Source organism: Pithys albifrons, chromosome 4 (assembly GCF_047495875.1).
Source record: "Pithys albifrons albifrons isolate INPA30051 chromosome 4, PitAlb_v1, whole genome shotgun sequence".
In the NCBI taxonomy this organism is placed as follows: Eukaryota; Metazoa; Chordata; class Aves; order Passeriformes; family Thamnophilidae; genus Pithys; species Pithys albifrons.
In genome coordinates this window covers 12,651,671-12,675,410 of record NC_092461.1, presented here as the reverse complement: position 1 = coordinate 12,675,410, position 23,740 = coordinate 12,651,671, and the positions used below count along the sequence as shown (strand labels likewise).

At 36.4% G+C, this 23,740-nt stretch overlaps 1 protein-coding gene across 4 annotated transcripts in view; it reads left to right on the top strand.

The window, feature by feature from the left end:
* Positions 1-23,740, top strand: part of ATP9B (ATPase phospholipid transporting 9B (putative)) — a 158,262-nt gene that overhangs the window by 37,288 nt on the left and 97,234 nt on the right. For all 4 annotated transcript variants that reach the window (XM_071553491.1, XM_071553490.1, XM_071553492.1 and 1 more), the window contains 2 exons: positions 5,633-5,691; positions 13,436-13,487. In XM_071553491.1, the coding sequence (XP_071409592.1) occupies positions 5,633-5,691; positions 13,436-13,487 (111 nt within the window). The remainder of the gene's footprint in view (positions 1-5,632; positions 5,692-13,435; positions 13,488-23,740) is intronic.

Sequence of the window (23,740 nt, the reverse complement as noted above, 5' to 3'; positions counted from 1 at the left end):
TGACATAGAGGGGTTAAGCAGGTTGCCTTTGTTCAAAGTTGACAGTGGGAAAACTTAAAGTTAACAAGGTTGAGTGTTACCCTTAATCACTTCTAGTTAGTTGTTTTGTAAAATCGTGTGTACTAAAGAGACATAAACCTATTTGTCACAATAGAAGTTAATGGAATGTGAATTGTGATTAATTACTTGCATAAAGATGGTGTGCACAGGCTGATTTGTAAGCTAAAATCTTTTTGTACAGAGTTTCAGTATATGAAAATTGGGAAGTCTGTGACTACCTAACAGGGTTAACTTTCTTTTGGAGTCTTTCTTAGCTTTGGGAAATGCTAACCAGGTAAAACATGTGAATGCTTTTTTATAACTTGCATGTTGCTAGAGTAAGAAGTACCAGCTTTTGAAGATAAAGGGATTCAGATTACTGACTCTTGAAGACATAGAATTTCTTTTTCATAATTCAAAAACTTGAGTGTATGTTTGTTCTAATCAGCAAGTCTTTGGGTTTTTTTAATAATAATGAGCTGTTGTAAGCAGGAAATCAAAGGAGAATGGGGACATCTCTGTTAAGTGTTATTTATTTGTACTTGGGCAGCAATGGGACAGATTAATGGCCATAGACTAATTTTGATCCATGAGATATCCAGTGTTACGCAGATCTCTATTTGTCATGTAACATGGAAAACCGTAGTTATTGCTTGGTGAATTTGCTGTGTGTAACTTTGCAGTCGCTGCACGTGAAGTTTGAATAGCTTCTACTTTTTCAGCTCCTTGTAGCAAGTGATGAAACGTGCAAACCAGTAAATGAATTGATTTTTTTTACTGAGCAAATCAATTAAGTGTGCCCATTTCCTTGTCTGTCATGTGTTTCTTTTCCCATGTATACTTGATTATGGTATCAAATATCTTAATTTGTTCAGTGTATGATGCGTTCTGCTGTCTTAATCTTCTTACTTGAATGCTTGCTGCAAAATCTACTTTCCTTTTCTGCATATCAAAGTCTACAGATTCATAATAAATAGTTTTCAGTCAGCATGCAAGTGTAAGTTGGAGGGGAAAAAGAGTATTTGCTTGGAGAATTGAAATTACCTGGCTGATGAAGATCTGTCAATTTAATTGCTTTTTTCTGCTTCAAGCAGTTCATCTGTGTATCCTTGTGTAGAGCAGAAACTGCAATGGGAAAAATTTTAGACCTGTGCATACAGGTTTGGGAAGACTTGTTTCTCTTTCCTAAGGGACCACTATACATTTGGGATAATTTCTTGTCTCATGCACTTAGGTATGAGCATTTAAGTGCCTGTGAAAAAACTCTGCTGTTCTGCAAAGGAATCATCTCAAGTTTATAAATAGGCTATTTATTATCTCTTTCATTAACCTGTGAAAAGCCAATTGATGTAATTTTAAAACAATTTTTTTTTCCCTTCCCATTCTTGAAGCTGGTAGTCCTGCCCTGAAGCTTTCTTAGTTAGGTTTGTCTGTGCAGTGTTACCAGATTTCCAAGAGAAAAAATATCAAGAAGAAAACAACTAACTATAATAGTCTCAATTAGTAAGTGGTAGAAGAGGCAGAAGTGACCTGCATTTGTCACTTTATCTCAGAATGTTTAACATATCGCAGAACTCTCTTTGCAACCTGCAAAGCAAAAGAAAATTTGAATGTTAGGAGAGATGAGTTTAATGAAATAATTCCATCTGGGCTTCGTGAAAAACTTATGTCTCTGCTGTATCCTTAAAGGATGTTGTGGAATGTAATGAAGTTGAAAACATATATTTAAAACTGTGAATTTGAGAAAATATCAATAACTGCTATGCAAGAGAAAAAAGTATGAAAGTTAGTGTTTCCTTTGAAACTGGAGAATTGAGTAGACTGTCTTGGAGAGTTACAGTGATTTGAATGAGTTTTTCTGTTATTATTTTAATTTTTTTTACCATTTCAGATCTTCAGATTGTCCTGCTTTTTGAAAAGTCAGTTGATTAAAAAAAACCTAAAACACTGTATCTGAATCTAGAGCTACAACATTACATCTTTATTGATTGCAGTATTTCAAACCTCCTGATGACTTCAGTGCTGGTCTTCAGACCATTTGGAACCGATAAGTTTCTGAAGAATTGTATCACTTTTATCTGACTGACTAGGGAAGCAGTAGTAATGACAGAAACAGAACATGACATTTTGTTGTAAGAAAGAATTTGAAATAGAGGCCAGAAGAGAGGAAAAATCAGGGGTACTGTTGTTCCACTTTTTTGCAGCATTGAGGAGATTGGCTAAGAAAGAATGAAGGCTATCCATTTTTCCCAAAAGGAGGCAGGACACAGAGGAATTCTCTAGAGTTTTACACTGGTGATTAAAGACTAACCTCAGTTCACTATATTAGTTTGAAAGAAGGATCCAAGGGCAGTACTTGTGCTGAAAGATCAGCATCCTCACTCTTGACTTCATGTAGCTTTAGCCCTCCCCCAGTGCCTGTCTGCTCTCTCCTCCTCCAACTCCCTATTATATTATGTGTACTCAACTATACTGGCAATTTGGGCTAGTAGATACCAGGCAATACTTCATATGGTTCTGTGGTTCACTAAAGTCATTAAAGAGTTTTGTATTGTGGGGTTAGCGACAAGCTCTATTACCAACTCCACAAACAGTACTTGAGACAGTATTCAAGGTACAATGGGTAAGATGTAATAACAACTTAAAAAGAATTTGAAAGTGGCTGTTCTTTCATGAGTGGTACTCATGTAGTGGAGACACCTTTTAATAACAAGAAGTAAAGTATAGTTTATACCCGCATTTTGTTTACTTCATTTTTTAAATTTTTTGGGTGAAGTTCTTGTTAGCACATATGAGATATTTATTAGTTTCTCAAAACATTGCAGTTCATTTCAAACAGCTTTATCTTGGGAGCATAATGAATTACTACAGCATTTCAGTGCTCCAGTTCTGCATAATTCTATATGTTGCTTTAGGCAAAAGCCTTGTGCCTCAGTGGACTATAAAGTCTGGATGCGCAGCCACTTCTGACAGCTTTGGACTTTTTATTGGTAATTACACAGATGGTGAAGTGTGTTTTGTTACGGAGATGCTTTTAGAGGAAAAATAGTTTGCAAAAATAATTTATGCAATGAATAACATTGAATATCTTTTTTGCTCTAAATGCATCTTCAGTAAGATGTAATATTGCATTCTTTTAATGTTCTCTGAAGTGGTATCTAATGAGTCTCATTTTTTGTAGTCTAAAAGAAAGTGTTATGTCTTGACTTTTCAGAATTTTAAGCCACTTTTTTAATTACTGCCACATTTTGCCATTTGGTTTTTAATGGAGTATGCTCTGTCATTCAAGTTCATTGTAGAACCGTCTTTTATGTCACAGGCCACTTTCTTATGTGTGAGGATGTTCAGGATGCTCTTAACAAGATGTGTTGGTGTCTAATTAAGACAGCATTCTGTGCTGTTCTACTAAGCCACTTAGAAAACAATCTGATAGGAAAATATTTCAATTCATAATGTGAAAGTCCTGGAATTGTTGGACTAAGTACAAACAAAGGGTCAATGTGAATTCCTGTTGGTATGTTTGGCACTAGGAGTTTTGCTTTAGGTCTGCACTACATATTGTTGCAAATGAATGCTCTACCTTCTCTTGTCCTCTGAGGTTTACTGTCTTTTGATCTTTACTGTAGATGCTGTTAGAACATAACTGTGGAAAATTCAATTATTTAAGTTGATAAAATTGCTAGTAGATGCATTTGATGAGTATCTCTGAGTGATTTTGGTCATACATGACTGCACAGGTGATCTAGATCTGAGAGTCGACACAGCTCGTACTAGGATTTTTGGAGTTGATTGACTGATAAACTGATGAACATTAAGCAATATAGGAAATGCTATCCTTTGGTAAAGCCAACAGACAGAAAGCAAAGTAAATGTTCCAGTGTAATTTTTGGTATATGCTATTCACTTCTAGTCAAAACTTGAGAACTTTTAAGGAGCATTCACAGACCTGTGCAGTTAAGCAGGGGAAATATGTTGATTTTATATCAGGCTATTCTTTTAGTGGTTGAGATTTAGTATTTGCTACTCGAAATTAAAAAAAAAAAAAAACAAAACCATGTGTTGACACTAAGTTAATTTCCATAGGTATCTTGAAAGTCTTGAAGAGAACTGCTGATGTTCTTGCTACAGCTTTTTATACCTTTGATAGCTTTCTGCTAGTCTTTCACCCTCACAGGGGTTGATTGAACATATAATTTGTTTTTGAGAGCAGAGGAGGGAAAGTTTTTGGCAGCTGAAAAATGGAACTAGTGTAAAAGGTCATCATCAGTAATGAAGTCTGGCTTTCAGAAGTAACTTTGCATACAGGCCAAGAAAAAATTGAGGTTTCCCTGACATTCTTTACTGAGATTTGTGATGAAAAGTTCTTACGGATTTGAAACCCAACTTAAGGGATTTTTTTAATACTTAGTGTAACTGTGAGAGATGATGGTATATGGACAAATCTACTACTCATAGTGTTTTTGATTAAACTACAAGCTGATTGCTGCTCATTCTGTGCTTTTGTGGGTCTTCTGTTTTAATTAATTCCATGTGATTTTCATTTAGAACCCTACCACCTTACCATGTTTTGACATACTTGCCATCTGATATCTGCTGCTCAGATACCTGCTTATTGGAATCATGAGTGTTCCTGTTGAGAAAAGACACATATGGGGCTGTGTTTCAGCTCATCAGGCTCTGTGTAAATATGTTTGTGTTTATATCATGGGAGTTTTTTGGGTCTTGGCTGTTTCTAACTCAGAGAAGAAACTTTATTCTGGAACTGTGGCAGGGACCTGGGACGAGAAGTCCTGAATTCTAATGAGATCAACAATAACATATTTTGGGCAATAGCTTAACCTCTCTGTCTCAGTTTTCCAGTCCATCAAATAAGAACGTTAAAACTTAACAGTCCTACAAAGATTAATGCCCTACAGAACATACAGAAATTAAACTGGAAAATGTGCTGTGTATATTTTTGAATGAGTTGTTCACAGCAGTTACTGAATGGGCTGTTTTTAGAGAATGAAAAATCTCTTATTTCAGCTTTTGATATTTTACTTTCCTGAAATTAAATCTTCATGCATTTCTTTGACATCGGAGTGATTTCCCTCTTTTCTACTATAATTGCCAACAAATGTCAGACTTGCCAATTTCATCAGTAACTTTAGTGGTCAAGCAAAGCTTCCTGTTGGTAACTTGGCTGTGAATAACAACCCATGCTTGTGAGAATGCTCTGTGACTGTAAGCCTAAAACCTCTTGACTTGTCAGATGCAGAAGTGCGGTTTAGTAGGTGATGTGAAAGACTCCTGTTTACAATTTACAGCTCTATTACTGATACTGTAAGTCAGACTTGAGCATCTCCCATACATTTGTTTTTCCTGTAATACTTCTACAATAGCTAACTGGTTGCAAAAGTAGAGTTTTTTAACTAGTGAGTTATTTATTCAAACAGATTATTAACGTGTTCATCAAAAATCTGTTTTGTATAAATTGTAACATTTTCACCAAACAACATCTTTAAATAACTCTTGCATTCTGGCATGTATATTCTTGTTATTCTTTATTAATGTCTGCCTAAGTTGATTACATTTCTTTTTTTTTTTTTTTAAGGTAAAGTGCAAGTTAAGAGTTCAGACATACAAGTTGGAGACCTCATCATAGTGGAAAAGGTTGATACTTTTAAAATATATTTTAAAGATTATTAACATGCTAATTATCTTCTGAAGAAAAGTGTATCAAGGTACTTATCTGTGAAGTACTATCTAGCTAGTATTTTAGTTCAAGTCCTTCTGAGAATCTTTAAGGCAATCTATTTTAGAATTAATTATAAGCTTAATTGAATGTAAGCATTTATATTTTATCAACTGGTATACGCTTAAATGTATCTTGTGATGGGAATACAGTTACAGAATTAAATTCTCTGACTTACTATGCTGCGTATTTTAAGCTGTCTGATTATGGGTAGCTTCCTTCTGATCACAAATCAGTGTTTTTCTGTCTGAAACCTTCAAGAAGCTTTATTTGTGTATGTATGTAAATGTATAAATATGTTTGTATTATCTAATTTTGATATGTATTGCAATATGTATAATTACATAACAAGAAAGTTTATGTATTTTAAAAACTGAAAAAAAAGCCTTCCAGTTTGAATGCAGATGGTGAGTGAGAGCTCACCATTTCTTTTTCACTCTGTGTTAACATGATACTAAAGACTTGCTTGTTTCAATTGCCTTTCTGGGCTACTAAGAAATATTGTGATCTTAGAATTCAGAGGTAACTATTTTTGCCTGCATTAATTATGGAAAAGTGACTCAGTTTCTGGGAGGCCTCAAGTAATTCCCATCACGCTCTCTGTTAGAGAGCTAATCCATGGAGGTGCTGGAAGGAGACACCTCAAGTTGAAGCTCATATCTGATTTTACTTGTTCTGGAAAACTTCTGTTTCCTTCCTTTTTATTTCTTCTGTAGTGCAAAGGAAAAACAATACACCCAAGACTCATTTGGTTTGCTGCTCACAGCTTAAAGTACATACTTCTTTGTGATTGCACTATTTCTGTTTTTGTTTCCTTTCTTTTTGTCTGCTTTGTGTACCTTGTATCTTTGGGGGCCTGTCTGAGCAGCATATACAAGCATGCACAAGTTAGGTACTAATGTGTCCAGCCTTTAAATCTGTTTTGCCTTACCCCTTGCTGTTTTCTAGTGCAGGTGGAATCATCATGCAGGTGTTTGCTTGCACCTATTCAAGATTTTTTAAGAGACTGAGAATTAGATACCTGCTTTGATTATTATTAGGGAACTTTTATGGGCCTCCTTAATCTCTAACCTTGAAATTACTTACTATAGAGTGTAGGGAAGACTCTAGTGGCTACTTAGGTAATCTGCCTTCCTGAAATTTACTGAGATCCATCTGTCTGTTGGATTATACTAGAATTTGGAAAACTGGAGTTACTTTGTGGATCAGTCTGTCTTGTATGAGGTTGGTTGTTAGTATCTGTTTTGGCATTATTTCTGATAGCTTATCTAATGAAAAGGGGTAATATTGAAAGATGTAGGGAAATAATGAGTAGTGTTCTTTTTTATGAGATTTTACTCAAGGATCTCTGTAAAATCCATGTAATTGTTTGAATGTTGTATTTCAGCTTCAAACTCCCTACTGTCCCAGCAGAGCAGCTTTTTCTTCCTTTTGACCTAGCTGGGGGTACCTTCAGACTAGTGAAATTAAATGTTTTCTGGTTCTGTAAAGAACTGTATTTTGCTGGAGCAAGCAGTTTTCAATTTCAGAGTATGACTCTTAAGCCAAAGAACCAGTCAGGAGTGAAATGTTCAATTGTTCACTCTAATGGCAGAGGAACAAGTTAACATTGTATTTGACTGGTAGATGCATTCACAGCATTCCTGAAGTGAAATTAATGACTCATTTGAGCTGAAGATCCATATGTTAACTAGTGACTGCATCACAAATACTAACAACTTAAGTGAAAGGTTTTTCTAGATTTAAACCTTGACTATCCTCTGATTATTGTCTTTTTTTTTAATAGTCTAACTCATTTCAAAGTACCTCGTAAGTGACTGTAATGTGCTTAAAACAGTTTAGTTTCAAGCAATACATCTATTGCTCCAACTGAAAATTTCGTAGCACACTATTACTAGGACAGGAAGAAGCCTGAATAGATTAAAATATTGCCTGTTTTTAAAAGCTAAAACCCATAGGTATATGTAAATTGAAAAATGGTCCCCTGCCCTGAACAGGCAAGCTACTTCTAGATGTTCTCCTTGACTTAAGATAGATTTTTAGTTTACAGTGGGAGCACAGATGTGCATAGTGATCCTAGATGAGACAATTGAAGGGATGATTTGATTAAGTTCAGCTATTGTTATTTAGACACTGAAATACAGTTTGGAGATGTGAAGAGGGCATAAAAGTTAACACATTTTATTAATAATAATAATTACACATTTATGTAACAGCCTTTAGTAATAACAACACATAATAATGTTTTAAAGCATGCAGAAATGTAATACTTTATCTTAAAACCTTGAGAACTTTTCTTGGAACTGTAAAGGGACACAATGGGTTTTTCTTAATCTCGGGCTTAAAGTGAAATTAATACAGTATTTGCAAGGATTGCAGTTAATGCTAGCATGCAGCATTGCACAGCATGCAGATCCAAGAAGACATCTGGGGAAGTGCCTCTTTCATTTATAACTCAGAAGCAAGCAGGAATACTTTAGTCAATGAGAAAAGTATATGGTTCATTGCATGACATAAACAGAAATGACAGCAAATGCAAAATTTTGAAGATCTGTAGCTATGGGCATTGAAGGGAATTGAAAGACTGATGAGGGAACTGGAAAAGTTTATGTAAATAACAATTTCATGATAATAATGTGTGAAAAATGGAAAAGTAATTCTTCTAATGCTATTAGAAGCAGTATTTTTCGAGTGACTATTGTAGCTTGTGTTGCAGGGAACTGTAGGTTGTTTATGGGTTTTCTTGTTTGCCAATCTGGCTAGTACTCCTAGATGGCATAGAGTTGCTCATTGAAACCCCATGCGCTGGGGAAGCACTTCCCTTGTGTTGACCATGGTTATGTCTTTAGGACTGAATCTGTAATTCTGCAAACAGTGAGATGAATGGAAGCCCTTCTTTTCTGGAGCTGTAATTCTGCCCAGATTTAAGCAAAACAATGTATTCAAGTCATTTTCATGACTTATATATTCAAATTTCAGTATATATCGATAAACATTTGTAGCTTCATCTCCATAGTAATTGAGATTACATAGTTTCTTCATTGGTTTCTGAATGCTTGAAATTTTATGTGTTGTCATTTTAACTTGTTCTACTTTGATAAATATGACATGAGAGTGCTAATGTGATTGACATATTGCTGCTATTTGTCTGTGTCAATGTACAACAGAATTTAATTTTCTCCATAATGAGATGTTAAAGATTTTTGTGGCATACTTGCCATCTGCTTCTGTGTAGTCACTCTTCTGTAGTGACTAGGTATGTCTTTGCAGTGGTATTTTTGCTCTCCAGTGTCAGCAGTAATAGTGTCAATGTTTTTTGGTATCTAGTACTCCTGCAATATCTTTCTGCCTACTTTCAAAATATTAAACACAAGATGTCAATTTTAAGTAACGACAAAGCAGTCTCTAACCATCCCTGCATAGTAGGATACATTCTGATATGTTTATGCAGAAAAGCTTACATTATTTTACAGGAAAGAAAAATGAACAGAGAGAACCCAAAAGGTGCCAAAATCAAGATGCATTTTTTCTATTAAAATGAGAAAATATTCATAGGACTAATTTGATTGCAGTCTGTAACTTCCTCATGGCGGCAGTGCGGGAGAAGTTGCTGCTCTCTTCCTAGTGATCAGCAACAGGACACAAGGAATTTGAATCAGAAGGACATGTAGTGACAGTTCAAGGGCTAATGGCTTTAAACTGAAAGAGGGTAGATTTAGGTTAGATAGTAGCCAATAATTCTTCACTTTGAGGGTGGTGAGACCCTGGAATGGGTTGCCCAGAGAAGCTGTGTATGTCCTGTGCCTGGAAGTGTTCAAGACCAGGCTGGGTGGAACTCTGAGCAACCTGGTCTAGTTGTCCCTTCCCATGGTTTGGAACTAGGTAATTTTTAAGGTCCCTTCCAACCCAAACCATTCTGTGATTCTGTGAATGAGACTGTGTCAGGGGAAGTTATGGGAAAAGGCTCTTCACTGAGAGGCCAAGTTCAAGGAGTGTCTAGGTAATGCTCTTAGTCAAATGGTTTAGTTTTAGGTCATCCCCAAAGAGGCAGGGAATTGGACTTTGTGATCCCCATGGGTCCCTTCCAATGTGAGATATTCTGTGATTCTGCCCAATTTTGTACCTGAATCTTGGATAGTGTGTACCAGGTGAATATTTCATTTACTGAATGAGAAACACGCATCTTCTGTGGAAGCTGGTAATGACTAGAAACGTGATAACTCATTTGTGTTATTAGAATTTGTATTTGCTTCAGTATTAGATCATTTGACTGTTATTTTTGCAAAACTTTTGAATGTTGGTCAAGTATTTAAGCTTGTTTAAAAGCAACTGGAATTTTGTGTAGGCATGAAGTCAGTAACCTGAAACTTGTGTAATGGATTTATGTCAGAGCTGGCAGGGAAGCTGCGAAAATGTATAGCTAATCTATAGGAAGACTGGATATCTGTTTAATTGTTATTGTCATTTAAGGACAGAATTATTTAATTTTCAAGTTGCCAATTCCTTTTTCTCTTATTTCATCTAGTAGTTGTATAATAATATAGTTTAAGATTAATGTTTTTACCACATTTTTTTCCAAAAAAATGAGATATTCCCAGTCAAATTTGGGCTTATGGTGGATAATAAATTTCACTACATGTATAATTCTTGTCTGTTACAAGGCAAGATTCAAAAAAATGCTGTACTAGTTGCAGTTGCAGATAGGCAGAGTCTTCAAGGTGAATACTGCTGGCATACAGACAAGCACGTGAATTTTATTTGTAAAAGCACAAAAAGTTAAAATGGGAAATGCTGCAAGTCAGGAAGTATCCATGCATGGAAATGCATAATTTTAAGGTATGCAGAGAGTTTTTTGCTACCTACATAGGACTTTTAAGTAAACTAGAATATGCATCTATTTTCTAGTGTTTCCTAAATTGCTTGTTTTCCACGCATTGCTTTTGATTTTGATAGCACCATCTCTTTAGCCGTTTGTGGTTCTTCTATACTGAACTACCCATAGCAAATTAGTTGCAGTTGTTTCCAGTCCTATTTCTCAGCTGGAGTATGTGACAGGGAGTGGTAAGAGGTACCTGCCTCCCAGAGATTTAGGGAGTTTACATCATCTTATTTTCAAAGCTAAGCCCATATAACACTTAGTCTGGCAGTTCACTCTGGCAGATCTATTCAGATCACCCTGTTCCAAATGGCACAGGCTGCATGCTGATGTTGGGAAGGTTTCTTTGGAGTAATGGAAAACTTCTCCTGTAGTATCCAGGATATTTTTGCTCAGAAAGAAATAATATTGCTATTTGACTGAGGCAAATGTTAGGGTTCAGCATTATATATGGGGGAAAAGCATCAGCTTCAATTATGTTGTCTAGTTCAAATACAAATTCATTCTTCATTCTGAGTGAGACTGTGAAGTTTTTTGCTCTCTGAAGTGATTTTTATGATTTTTATGGATAGTCAGGCATAGTATTTTTAGGGATAGTCAGGCATAGTATTTTCAAGGTTCCACGGAGTGCCATACAAAGCAGTGTTTATTTATCTTGATATATGTATTTTGAGCTGTTTTATTGGAGGGAGCCAGGAGTGGTTTTTTTTTTTAAATATTTTTGTTTGGCTTTGAGTAATGGAAGGGAAAGTGCTGCCTTAAAGTAAAAGATGAAGGATTAAAAATTAAAAACTATATGTCTGTTTTTGAATTAAGCGCATTTGGGAATGCTGAGTTTCTTTCTGTTTATAGCAGTGTTGTATCCTTAATTGTTGAGATGGAGGACTGACTTGATTCAAATGAACAAGAAATATCTGTTTGTGTTTGTGTTGATTGATCTATGAGATTTTTTGAATGTTTGCTAATGCTGTGGTTTGGGCTGTTGCTGGGATAAGTGTGTTCAGAGCTGCTCTATGCTGAATGCACTTGAATTTCATGTAAATATAATTTTCAACCCATGTTTTTCTTTGATAGTTGTGTCTTTGTAATAACCCATAAAATTCATACCTTTCACTTGCATATCAATCAAGTTATTGTGACGAGGATTACCCTTATCAAATTTACCGGTGGGACTGAATGCTGCGTTCAATATGTGAGATCCTCCATTGCTTAAAGCCTTGACCTCATCTTTGTTACTGTTTATTCAGTATAAAATAATTAACCAGTTTTCTATAGCTGGTAGTTTATACTCAAAATACAGCCACAATTCATTTATTATTGCTATATTAATTTGAGGATTTGATTATAATTGAAGTGTGAAATAATTGTGTGGTTTTGAAATGCTCATATACTGAATTGACCCTCTTAAGATTTTATGTTGAGTAAATTTGGTCAGTTTTTTAAGGCTGAATTCTGAGGTTCCTGTATGCCGTGTGGTCAGCTTTGTCACTAAATGTGTTTTCCCCTCAGTGAGGCAGTAGAGCTCTTAAAAATAAAAAGGTGATGACCCCTAGGTATGCAGTGGCTTTTAAGGCAATATCAACCAAGTATAATGGGGAAATCTATTCTCAAATGGAGATACTGTGTATATGAAAAATATTTGTTCACTATATCCTTTTAATGAGTAATCAGAAATGAATATTAGGAAATATATGTAAGTATGAAACTTATATAGCCATTACTGCTAGTCAAGTGAAATTTTTTTTAATTGGTTAAAGATAGTCTGTAAATGACATGCAAATTAATCTCTCTGTATGGCTTCAGTGTCAAACTATACAGCATGTGGCATGCTGGACATAAGTTGTGATGGAAGAAACTGAAATTCAGTATGGTATCTTCTCTTACTGCTCTGTCCACGCTTCGCTCTGGTCTCTGAGAACTTTGCAGGATGCTTTTTTACCTTTCCAGTCCTGTATCTCTTTCTGGTTTTGGCATGTTGGTTATTTTTACTTTTCCTGGTTTTTCATTCTTAAACCCTCTCCTCTGTTGGCAATATGTAGCTGCTGAACAAGTGGATTTGGGTAGCCACGTAGCAGCGTTTGTGGGGGAAGGTCATATTACTTACTTTGTTTAACCTGTGAAATCATAGACTGGCCTTTCTGTGGTCAAAAAATAATTGAAAATATGATTTGATAGAGACAGTTGTGTGCTGGAAAGGGAAATGGCAGAAGTAGGTGTGCAGATGGAGTAACTACACATGTGGCTCTGTACCTTAGTCAGTGAGGAAGAAAACCTGTTCATTTTAGATATATGAAATAGGAGAATGCTATTCCCAAATTTACTGTTTCCCCTGTGTATGTTTGTGTGTTGGGAGAGAGGAAAATGTTTGGTATACATAATGTTCACCACTTGAGTCCCAAGACGGTTACTTTAAATTTATTTTTTTTCTATTATAAATGCTAATGGAATGTCAGAGTTTTACTTAGTGAAGTTATTTCAATTATTTATTTTTATTCTTGAAGTACTGTTTTCAATCAAGAAAATGTTAGTCTGTTCTTCAGGTATTTATGATTCACTTACAAAGAGCATCTGAAAGGATTAACTGTTGTTTGCTTATTGTATAATTTTTTGAAAATATTGATTTCTGAATTGCAAATGCTGAATGTAAAGTATTGTGAGAAATCCTGTTTTAATTGAGTTTCAATCCAAGTGTGACCTTTTGGTGATAGATATTACTGGACATTTGATTGGAATTCACTTTTTTCCCAACTTACCAAAAATACACCTTTTTTTTCCTCTCCAATCAGAATCAACGAATCCCGTCTGACATGGTGTTTCTCCGAACATCGGAAAAAACAGGTATGTTTTGACAATTCACATTGGTTACATGATAATTTGGTGGTTGTGGTAAAATTTTAAATTGTACATTGTGGCAAATTTGAAAGAGTCAAATAAATTGATGGAAGCTCTACCTTCATCAGATTAATGGGAGAGAGTCCATACGTGAGAAATGCAGTATGCTTGGACCATAACCCAGGAGTGATCTTACTGTGAACATGAGACATCTATAGATGTTTTTCTCTATTAGATGATTTTTATGAATTGCTTTAAAAAAACTTTTAATATTAAACATATTTAGCAAATACATTTAGAAGACTGTACTTGATTATTATGATTTGACAGCATTTTAAATTATGTACAACTAATGAATGTCTTGCAACATACATTTAAATGTCGTCTGATTGTATTTCAGTCATTAAATTGAAAAGGACTGAAATCTGAACCCACCAATTTGTGATTAAAATTGTTATTTTTGGCAAAATGTTTTGTGATGATCTAACGCCGTGAAGTAACTGATTTTTAATTTTTTTTTACTTAAAAATAATACTACCTTTTTGGTCAGTCAAAAAAAATCCCCAGGAATTTTCCTGAGTGAGAGAAAGAAAAGTACTTCTTGTTTGCTCTATTTCTCTTCACATGGTGATAGGGGAGTACTCTTAATCTTTGCAAAACAAATATCTCCTTATAGGAACCCTATAAATTACAGCTGTTTTGTAAAGTTTAGACATCACTATTGGATGCCCCCCTGTATGACTCAAATGAGTTTTCTTCCTTTATATTACCATTTCTCTTCCGATCCTGAAGAACTGCCTGGTATTTGTCAGACAGCACTAAATTTCACAAAGCTAATAGCTGTGATACTGGTAAGCCTGTATTAGTGGCACTTGGTATTTCACTGTGGCACTCGAGGTCTATCATATATTTCAGATAAAAGACTAAATTTGCAAAGATCATTTTCAAGAGAAGACAAAAGTATTTCTGGTAGCCTGTGAAACACTAGTAGAGCTATATATTTGCTAAAAGAAGAAGTTACTGTGTCTTGCCAATGACTTTCAAATACTGATTAGAGGCAGTTTATCATCTGTAGCTTGCCTGGATTGACAAAGTTTCTTAATATTCTTTATATAAGCTCTATTTTCATTACGTGGGCTTTCCTTTTTATTCCCTCTCACAGTACCACAGTTTAATAAAAAGCATAATGCCGTTGACAATTTGTATGCAACATAATTATAAAATGATTGATACTGTCCTTACTGCCCCAAAATGTGTTTCAGATGAAGTGACACCTCCTAGAAAAGTAGAAAATAGGGGAGGACTTCTGCACCTTTAGAAGAATTACTTCAAATTAGACTACTTGCATTCAACATGGTAGAAAGTCAGTATGTGTTGATCCAAAATTTTCCTAGCCTTTACTAGCCTATGTTGGATTAGATCTTACTTATCAAGGTGTTTGGAAACAATCATCATCTACTCTATCAGGAGTATGTACCAGTTGTAATTTAAGTCACACAGTAGAAATATGTAGGAAACTCAGTGTGTAACACTGCAGTGTTTGCTGTTGTAGGAGCATCAAGAACTGTTTTGTCTGGTGAGATCTATCTTGCTGTCCTTAAGGTTCTTCCAGCAGTTCATATGAAATGTGTTGTCACTGCAGGAATAAATGAACAATATGATGAGACAAATGAACAATATGATGAGACAGCTGCTTAGCTTGCGTCAAAACCAGTCCTAAAATTATGTATTTTGCGTATCTGCACTATAACTTGTTTTTCTCCTTGTTAATTTTTAAATTTCTGCATTCTGGTTGTGAAATTATAAGACATTGTGTAGTCTCCCTTCCATGTAATACTATTTGTTGAAGGATGGGGCACAGGTACGGTTGTCGATGAACAATAAAGGCCAGAAATGCATCTGCAGAGGATACCTGTGTGTCTTCATACCTCTATATGAATAAGGGGGAAGGGAACAGGATGAATCCCTGTGTCAGAAATGTGTGAAGAAAATGATTTTGAAAGTAAAATCCATCAAGTCCGGTTCCATATTTAAGTTCACTTCAATCAGCTCTCTTTGAATGTCATAATTAAAATTTTTACTCTATGAAGCTCCATTAATTTCCTATCTAGAAAATAAAACTACTTGATTGATAAGTTTTTCATGTTGTAACAGTGGTTACTTTCTGTAACTGATGTTAACAAAATGCTTGTGAGCAGTCTGAAAGAGTTGTGTGCCTACTATGTAAATGTTCAGAATAATGTAAAGTGAGTAAAGAGCAAATCGAGTGAAATTTTCCTAGAATTCTAATATGAGTTATTTATATAAACTTCTGCTACGCATGGAATGTGAATTTTAACATTGAAAATGCACTTTCTATAAACAAGCAGCAGGTTGACTAGTTTTATTGGTGTTGCCCTTCTTTAAGAGCAAAATACACAAAAATAATCTCCTGAACTTCAAGTGTATGGCAGTAGTTGTTTTTTGACTAGAGTAAACACTTGCATCTGTAATTGTTTCTTCCTGATGTTGCAGTTTTGACTGATTTAGGGTTTAATTTATAGTTGACAGTTCTAAGTACTTTGTGAAACAGTTTTTGCATGATTTTATATTCTATATGTAATTTTATCTTTGGTGCAATAAAGCAGTTTATAGCTTCTTAGTATAAATCTATAAAGAGTGGAGAGTTTGAAGTAATCTTAAAATCCAATCCACCCTCTAAGCATCTTTTGGGGCAAGTTACTAATTTCCAACTTCAATATTTACATTACATATTAATATTGTCTGCAGCAGCTCAATATCCTATATTTTCGGTCAAAAAAGGAAGCCACTGAGTTCTAAATGAGTAGTTTAAAAAATTCAAACTAAAACCCACCCCTCTTATGCACTTTTAGGAATGTTGAATTTTCTAGAGTACTTTTAACTCTTCATAGCAGAAGCTCCCTTTTAGGGTCTCAATCTTATTTTGATAAAACTAACTTATTAGATGGATTTTTCCCCTTTCTTCATTAGATGCATAGTCTTTTAGCTTCTTCAGAGGATCTAGTGACTTACGATAATTGTGTGCCTGTGTCTAATTTCTAAGACTCCTATGTTTTTTAATCAGACTTTTGCAAAAGTCATAGTTCAAAGACTAATATGGGTGGGACTTTGTTTTGTATTTATGAGACTGTCCGTAACATTGGTATTTCTCTCTTTCGTGAACAGCTACATGGCTGTTTGTTGTTCAGAGTTAGGATTCTTTTTCAGGGGGCGGAGCAGCTGGAAATCACTTCTCAAGATGCTGTCAGGCTCCCCTTGTAACAGAGGTTTCCAAAGGATCTTCAGTGACTTTCAAAGTAAATAAACATTTAAAAAAGGAAATTAAAAAAGAGTGAAAAATTTATGAAGTAATATATTGGGAGTTTATATACTTAAAAAGGTAGGGTGGTATTAGTGATGGCCAGATCTTGATTTTGCTCATTATATATGACAGAGGTGACAAGCAATTTGGAAGAGTTGTCCCATTTATAAGCCTTTCACCAAATGAAAGGAAATCTTCATGCTAAGCTGGCTGCAAAAGAAAGTTTAAAGGTTATTTTTGTTTTCTGCGTAAGTAGGCATCATGCCAAAAAGAACTGACTGCCTTAGTGTGAAGCTGTTACTCAAATGTAGTGAAGATCTCTGTTACACCAATACAAAGCTCTGTTGCTGAAATTAAACTAGATCCTAAGTGGCCCTTAACATAATTTTCAGGTCCATTTTTAAATTGCTTGTCATGCTCTCTGCAGTTTATTTGTCTATATGCCTCCTCAGTCATAAATCAAAAGCTAGACAGAGCATTTCAGAGATCATATAACTTTATAATTGTCTATAGGAACTGCTAACTGGAGCATGTCTTAATAACTTCAGCCTTATGGGAATATTATCAAAGATACTGTGTGTGTAAAACACAAGAAAAGTTTCAAAGATTAACTCTTTCCTTCTTTAAGCTGAAATTCTTGTACTCCACAGTGGCTGTGGATTGGTACCTTGGTTGTTCAGTGACTGGCCTCTGATCCAGGTCAGGTATTCTATGCTAACATGTGTCATGTTCTGACACGAACTGGATCTGGTCCTTCATGAAGTCTGGTGCATGTGTTTATAAGACTTGGTATCCCTGGAATATTTGTGTTCCAATAACTTTCAAATGTGAAATTCTGAAATAAACACTACATTTATGGTGTGGCTACAAAGTGTCAGTAACTACTGAAGTTTTTTAGTTTTGGGTGTCTTTTTCCTACAAGCATTTAACTTACACACCTCCAATAACCTCAGATTCTTATCATTCACTGAGAAAAGTTAACATATGCAGTGGCTATTTCTGAGCTAAGCAAATGTTGAGTTTAGCCATCAGTCTTTGCTAGGATCTAGAACAGATGACTGTTGGAGCTAGCAGCTTGGGTTTCTCTTATTTATGTAGTTCTTCCATCCTCTCTTTTTTCACAAAAATTCAAGACACTTCGTAACTTTGAGGTTATTGATCTGCATTGATCTGCCGTACTTGACTGGAACTAGCCACAAATCTAAACTTATGGGGGAAAGATGGCATGGCACTGTACATGGAATTAGGACTAAACAGACTATTTGCTTATGTCTGCAGATGGAAGAGCCAAGGAACAATGAGCTTTAGGGCTTGAGATGTGCTCCACAGACACTAGGACTGCAAAGAATTGTTTCTATTCTGTACTACTGCTAACTGCTTAGGCCTATGACAGACTAACGACAGCACTGTGAGGATACTGACTTTTGTTAGTGACTTTTTAGGGGGGTAAGAATTGATTAATCTTAGTTGAACAGTTCTCATTGTTACCAATGTTGTCTTTGTCCTCTTTGTGATGGTATGAAAAAATAGAGCTGGATTTTCTCTTCAGCCTTTTCTGGTGACACAACTTCCAAAGGGTAAAGTGGAAGTGCTTTTACTGTTCTGCTTCTGCTTTCCTGACCATAGTATTTGAACCTTCTACATGTCTTCTGCATAGAATCATAGAATCATAGAATCAATTGGGTTGGAAGACACCTCCGAGATCATCAAGTCCAACCCTTAGCCAACCCCACTTTGATTACTAGATCATGGCACTAAGTGCCACATCTAGTCTCACATTAAAAACCTCTGGGGTCGGAGAATCCACCACCTCCCTGGGCAGGCCATTCCAATGCCTGACCACTCTCTCTGTAAAGAACTTCTTCCTGATATCCAACCTAAACCTCCCCTGGCTCAGCTTAAGCCCATGTCCTACTGTTGGTTGCCTGAGTGAAGAGACAATCCCCACCTGGCTACAACATCCACAGCCTTCATGTCATCCACCAGCTGGGTCACCTGATCATGAAAGGAGGTCAGGTTAGTCAGACAGGACTTGCCCTTCCTAAATCCGTGCTGGCTGGGTCTGAGCCCTTGCCCGTCCTGTAGGTGCTGTGCGATCGCACTCAGGATGATCTGCTCCATAACCTTGCCAGGCACTGAGTTCAGGCTGACAGGCCTGTAGTTACCAGGGTCAGCCTTGCAGCCCTTTTAGTGGATTGGGGTGACATTGGCCAACTTCCAATCATCTGGGACCTCTCCAGAGAGCCAGGACTGTTGGCAGATGATGAAGAGTGGCTTGACAAGCTCTTCCACCAGCTCCCTCATCACCGTAGGGTGGATCCCATCAGATCCCATAAGACTTCGGAGGATCCAAATGTTTTAGTAAATCACTAACTGTATCCTCCTGGAATTTGGGGTGGTTATTCAGCTTCCTGTCATTGTCTGTCAGCTCCAAAGGGCAGTTGTCCTGAAGGCCACCTATCTTGCTGTTGAAAACTGAGGCAAAATAGGTGTTAAGTACGTCAACCTTCTCCTCGTCCTGATTAACTATGTTCCCCCTCGAGACCAACAGAGAAGGCAGGTTTTCCTTGCCCCTCCTTCTGTTATTGATGTATTTATAGGACTTTTTCTTGACCCTAACAGAAGTAGCCAAATTGATTTCAAATTACACTTTTGTCTCTCTAATTTTCTTCCTACAAAACCTAACTAAGTCCCTAAACTCTTCATGAGTAACCAGCCCTTTCTTCAACAGTTGGTAAGCTCTCCTTTTTTCCTTGATTTCCTTCAAAATCTCCCTGTTCAACCAAACTGGTCATCTTCCCCTCCAGCTTGCCTTTCAGCACACTGGGACAGCCTATTCCTGTGCACCCAAGACTTCGTTCTTGAAGTGCGTCCATCCCTCCTGTAACCCCTTACATTCCAGGGTTGTTTCCCAGGGTATGCTCCGAACCAGTCTTCTGAATAGTCAGAAATCTGCCCTCCAGAAGTCCAGCGTAGAAATTTTATTGATGGCCCTTCTTCTCATCTCTGAGTATTGAAAACTCTATTATTTCATGGTCACTGACAGCCTCTGACTACAACATCTCCCACCAGCCCCTCTCTGTTCGTAAAGAGCAGATCTAGTGGGTCCCCACCCCTTGTAGGTTCGTTTACCAGCTGAAACAGGAAATTACCCTCTATACACTCCAGGAATCTCCTAGACTGCAAGGTAATGCCAGTTGCTGCATCTGGTATTTTTCAGGCTAGGGTTCCATTGTTTTGGTCTTACTTATATAAGTACTTAAGATAGTATTGCAGAGTGGTTGAGGTTGGAAGGAATCTCCAGGTACCATCTGGTCCAACACCTCTGCTCAAGCAGGAGCACCTAGAACTGGTTGCCTAGGACCATGTTCAGACAGCTTTTGAGCATTGCGAAGTAGCGTAATTTCACAGGCTCTCCAGGCAAGCTGTGCCAGTGCTGTTATCCTCAGAGTTAAAAAAAAAACAATGACAGAGGTGTTTCTGTCATTGTTTCTGTGACTGAAAAGAGCCTGGCTCAATCTTTGTACCCCCTCTCCAGGTATTCACAGACATTACTAGGATCATCCCAGAGCCTTGTCTTCTGGTTGAGCAGTGTCAGCTGTCTCAGAGCTTTCATCATGTGTGAAAGGCTCCAGTTCCATCATTTTTGTGGCACTCCCTTGGACCTTTTCCAGTATGCTAGTACCACTCTTGTATGGGAGAGCCCTGCCCTGGGTGCAGTATTCCAGGTGTGACCTCGCTAACGTTGAGCAGAGAGGAAGGAGCACCTCCCTCGACCTCTGGCAATGCTTTTCCTAACACAGTCCAAGATACCAGCACCCTCCTCTGCTACAAGTGTATGTTACTGGCTGATGTTCGACCTGGTGTCCCTCAGGACCTCCAGTTCCCTTTCTACCAAGCTCCTTTCTAGCTGGTTGGCCCCCAGCATGTACTGGTTATTCTTCACCCAGTGTGAGAGTTTTTCACCATTTCTTGTTGAACTTTAAGGTTCTTGTCAGCCCATTTCTCCAGCCTACTGAGGTCCCTCTGAACCTCCCCCATTGTATAGATTAGTGTCTTGAATTCCATTTATGAAACTATTTAAAAATGGTGTATTTACTCAGATATAAAATACTAGTTGCAAACATATTTATACTTTTCAGAATTGTAGCAAAAAGAGTACTCTCGCATAAAAATTTGTAGTTAAGGGTTTTCAGGATTCTTTACTTGTAATTAACAACAATGGTATGATTAAAATGTGGGAATAAAACAGGAAAAGAATTTTTATTTTGAGACTTTATAGCAATTCATTTCTGTAGCATTATAACTATCTCAGGTGGGATTTTTATTTTAAGTGCTAACCATTTGACTGGTAGAAACTTCTCAATGCAAGTACAGACTTTAGTCATTCATATAACTTGGTTTGCTGTTGGAAGGAACTTAGAGGTTAACCAGTAAAGGCTTACTAAGGAGTCCACCATCTCAAAGTTTGCTAATTAAAGAAGGGAGTTGTTTTGAAAATGGTGAGTACTGAAGTATTTCTCTACAAAAAGAGAGCATTTTGCCAACAAGTATGGTTTACTTATTAAAAAGATCCAGTTTTGTAATCTTAAAAAGTAAGTATTAGGAGAACATTTATGTCAAAGAATGAAACTCTAAACTCATTGTAAGAAAAATATAATAAAAATGATGCAAGTACTATTCTGGACAGTTAGGAGTGTGTTCTACACATGACTTATTTGCATGAGCTCTAGCCTGTTCCAAAACTTCAGATACTTAAAAATCAAACCAGGAGGAAAAAAATGTCAGTTTGGAATTCAGTTGTGCAACTGATGTCTCTTTTTATCTCTTCATAAAATCAGCCACTACAGAATAATAAGGCTGAAGGAGTAGCATTTGTCACACATTCTGGAATTTTCTATTATGTTTAGAAAACAAGTGTTCTAAAACCTACCTGCCTGGAAACTAAAATGTTTTGAAAATCTATTGCTATAGAGAATGATAAATGACTAGAGTTAAGTTTTGCCCATACGGCCAGATAAAAGTTTATCTTCAGGGCATGAATAGCTGCCAAGAATCTGTCCAAACTACTTTAATCTGTTTCTGTGCTTCAGTTCCTATTCTGTTTTCAGCATTTGATTTAAGTCAGGCTTGAAATGTTTTGGTATCTACTTTAAGCCACTGTGTAATAGTAATTCGATGTGATCAGCTCCTTGTTTAAGTTCTAGTCAGATAGTATAAATGTGATGTGGTGGAAAGAGGTGGTCTCAGCAGGCATTAAGCTGCCAATAATATTGCTCTCTATATTAGAGATGTAAAATTACACAGTAAAATGTTATTAGTAGACATGTATTTCATTAATTATTTTCTTTTATTTTCTGTGTGTACTTGGGTGACTAGCACAATTCATGTGTTTCATTAGATTTATAGCAAAATAAGCAGTAACAAATATTTTCTTTTTATTTTAAAAAACCTCTAGTAAGCCTTGAAAAAAATTACCTGTAAAGAAACTGTGTATTGTGTTAGGCATAAACTCACCTGTTTCTGCTTCCAGGTGATCATGCATTTCCCCAAAAATTTAAGGGCATTTTGTGGCTTGGTTGGAGTAGCAATCCAAATATCCCGAAATCCCAAACAATTCCCCCATTTTTGGAAAACACCTTTGAGAAACTGAAGGTGAGAAACATCAAAGCAGATCTGGGAGGCAGGGCAAGTCAAGCAATCAAACTATATGTATATTATGAACTGATAGATTTATGGGTATGTTGACAAAGGCTTTGAAAATAAAAGACAAAAAAATTACTCTTGCAGAAGTGAGGTTCTAGAATTTCTTGTATAGAAGCAGTTTATAATATGGTTCCTGCAAAGTATCTGTTCATAAAATTGATACCATGCATTATGAGGTGTTTTAAGCTACTGGCACCTTTTTTCTAGTTTTAGATTATTGAATTTGGGTTGTTTTTTTCTTCTCTTACCTCAAGGCTCTACTGGACAAGCTGTTAATATTACTTCAATTCTTTGAAATTATTGGAAAATGTCTCATGGTAGGCCTCATCATTATTGTGAAAAATGAATTTCTGCAAAACCTACGAAAGTGTGATTATTAAGTCAAATGAAGAGCAATCTTGCAGTAGTTTTAGAGTTGTCTTACTAATAACTTAGAAATGATCCTCAAATCTATCTTAAAGCATTCATAAGGAAAGAATGGCCTTGCACATATTGGTCTGAATCTGACTTTCATATGGGGCTTGAGATGTGTGGCTGGCTGGAGTTGGAATGAAAGCTTGTGCAGGCTTGGACTACTTCAGTCTAGCAGCATTCTTTCCGGTGGTAGAAAACATAACTTGGAACAACCTGCCTTTTAGGGAATACCCAGCTTATGAGAGCGCTGGGTTTTCCATGCAAGTCTTAATGGCCTGTGTTGCCACGCTCTCATTGCTCTTGGTACATAGGAAGGCTAAAGACAATTTAGCTCAAATACTTAACTTCTTCAGTTAGAGTTTCGATTGCCGGTGTCTATGTAGCCTTGCACAGCCTTCCTCTGTCAAGTAAAAAGAAATTGGAAAAATAGAAATCCTTTCCTTTTTGCATAATGAAGTCGAGTGTTTAATCTTCGCAGCTGAGTCTGTTGCTTCTTCCCAGTTACCAAACAGTAAATGAGAATGTTCTTTTCCCTGCTAAATTTTAACCAAACATTTATCCTCTTGTTTTTCACATGCGTATTGTAACCTGATGGTTTTGTCAACTGCTTTGACTTGTACTTTTCTGTGTTTAAGCTTTATGAGATATCAAGGCTTTCATTCTTGCTCCTCCTAATTTAGTTAATGGAACATTCTTCTCATTTATTACTATTGCTGCTGCTAAAATCTTCGAGGAAAAACGTGCTCGCAATGGATTCTGGTTTTGGCCATATCCTTTTCTCAACCTTCTCTGCTTATGAGTTCTCCTTTCATCAAGG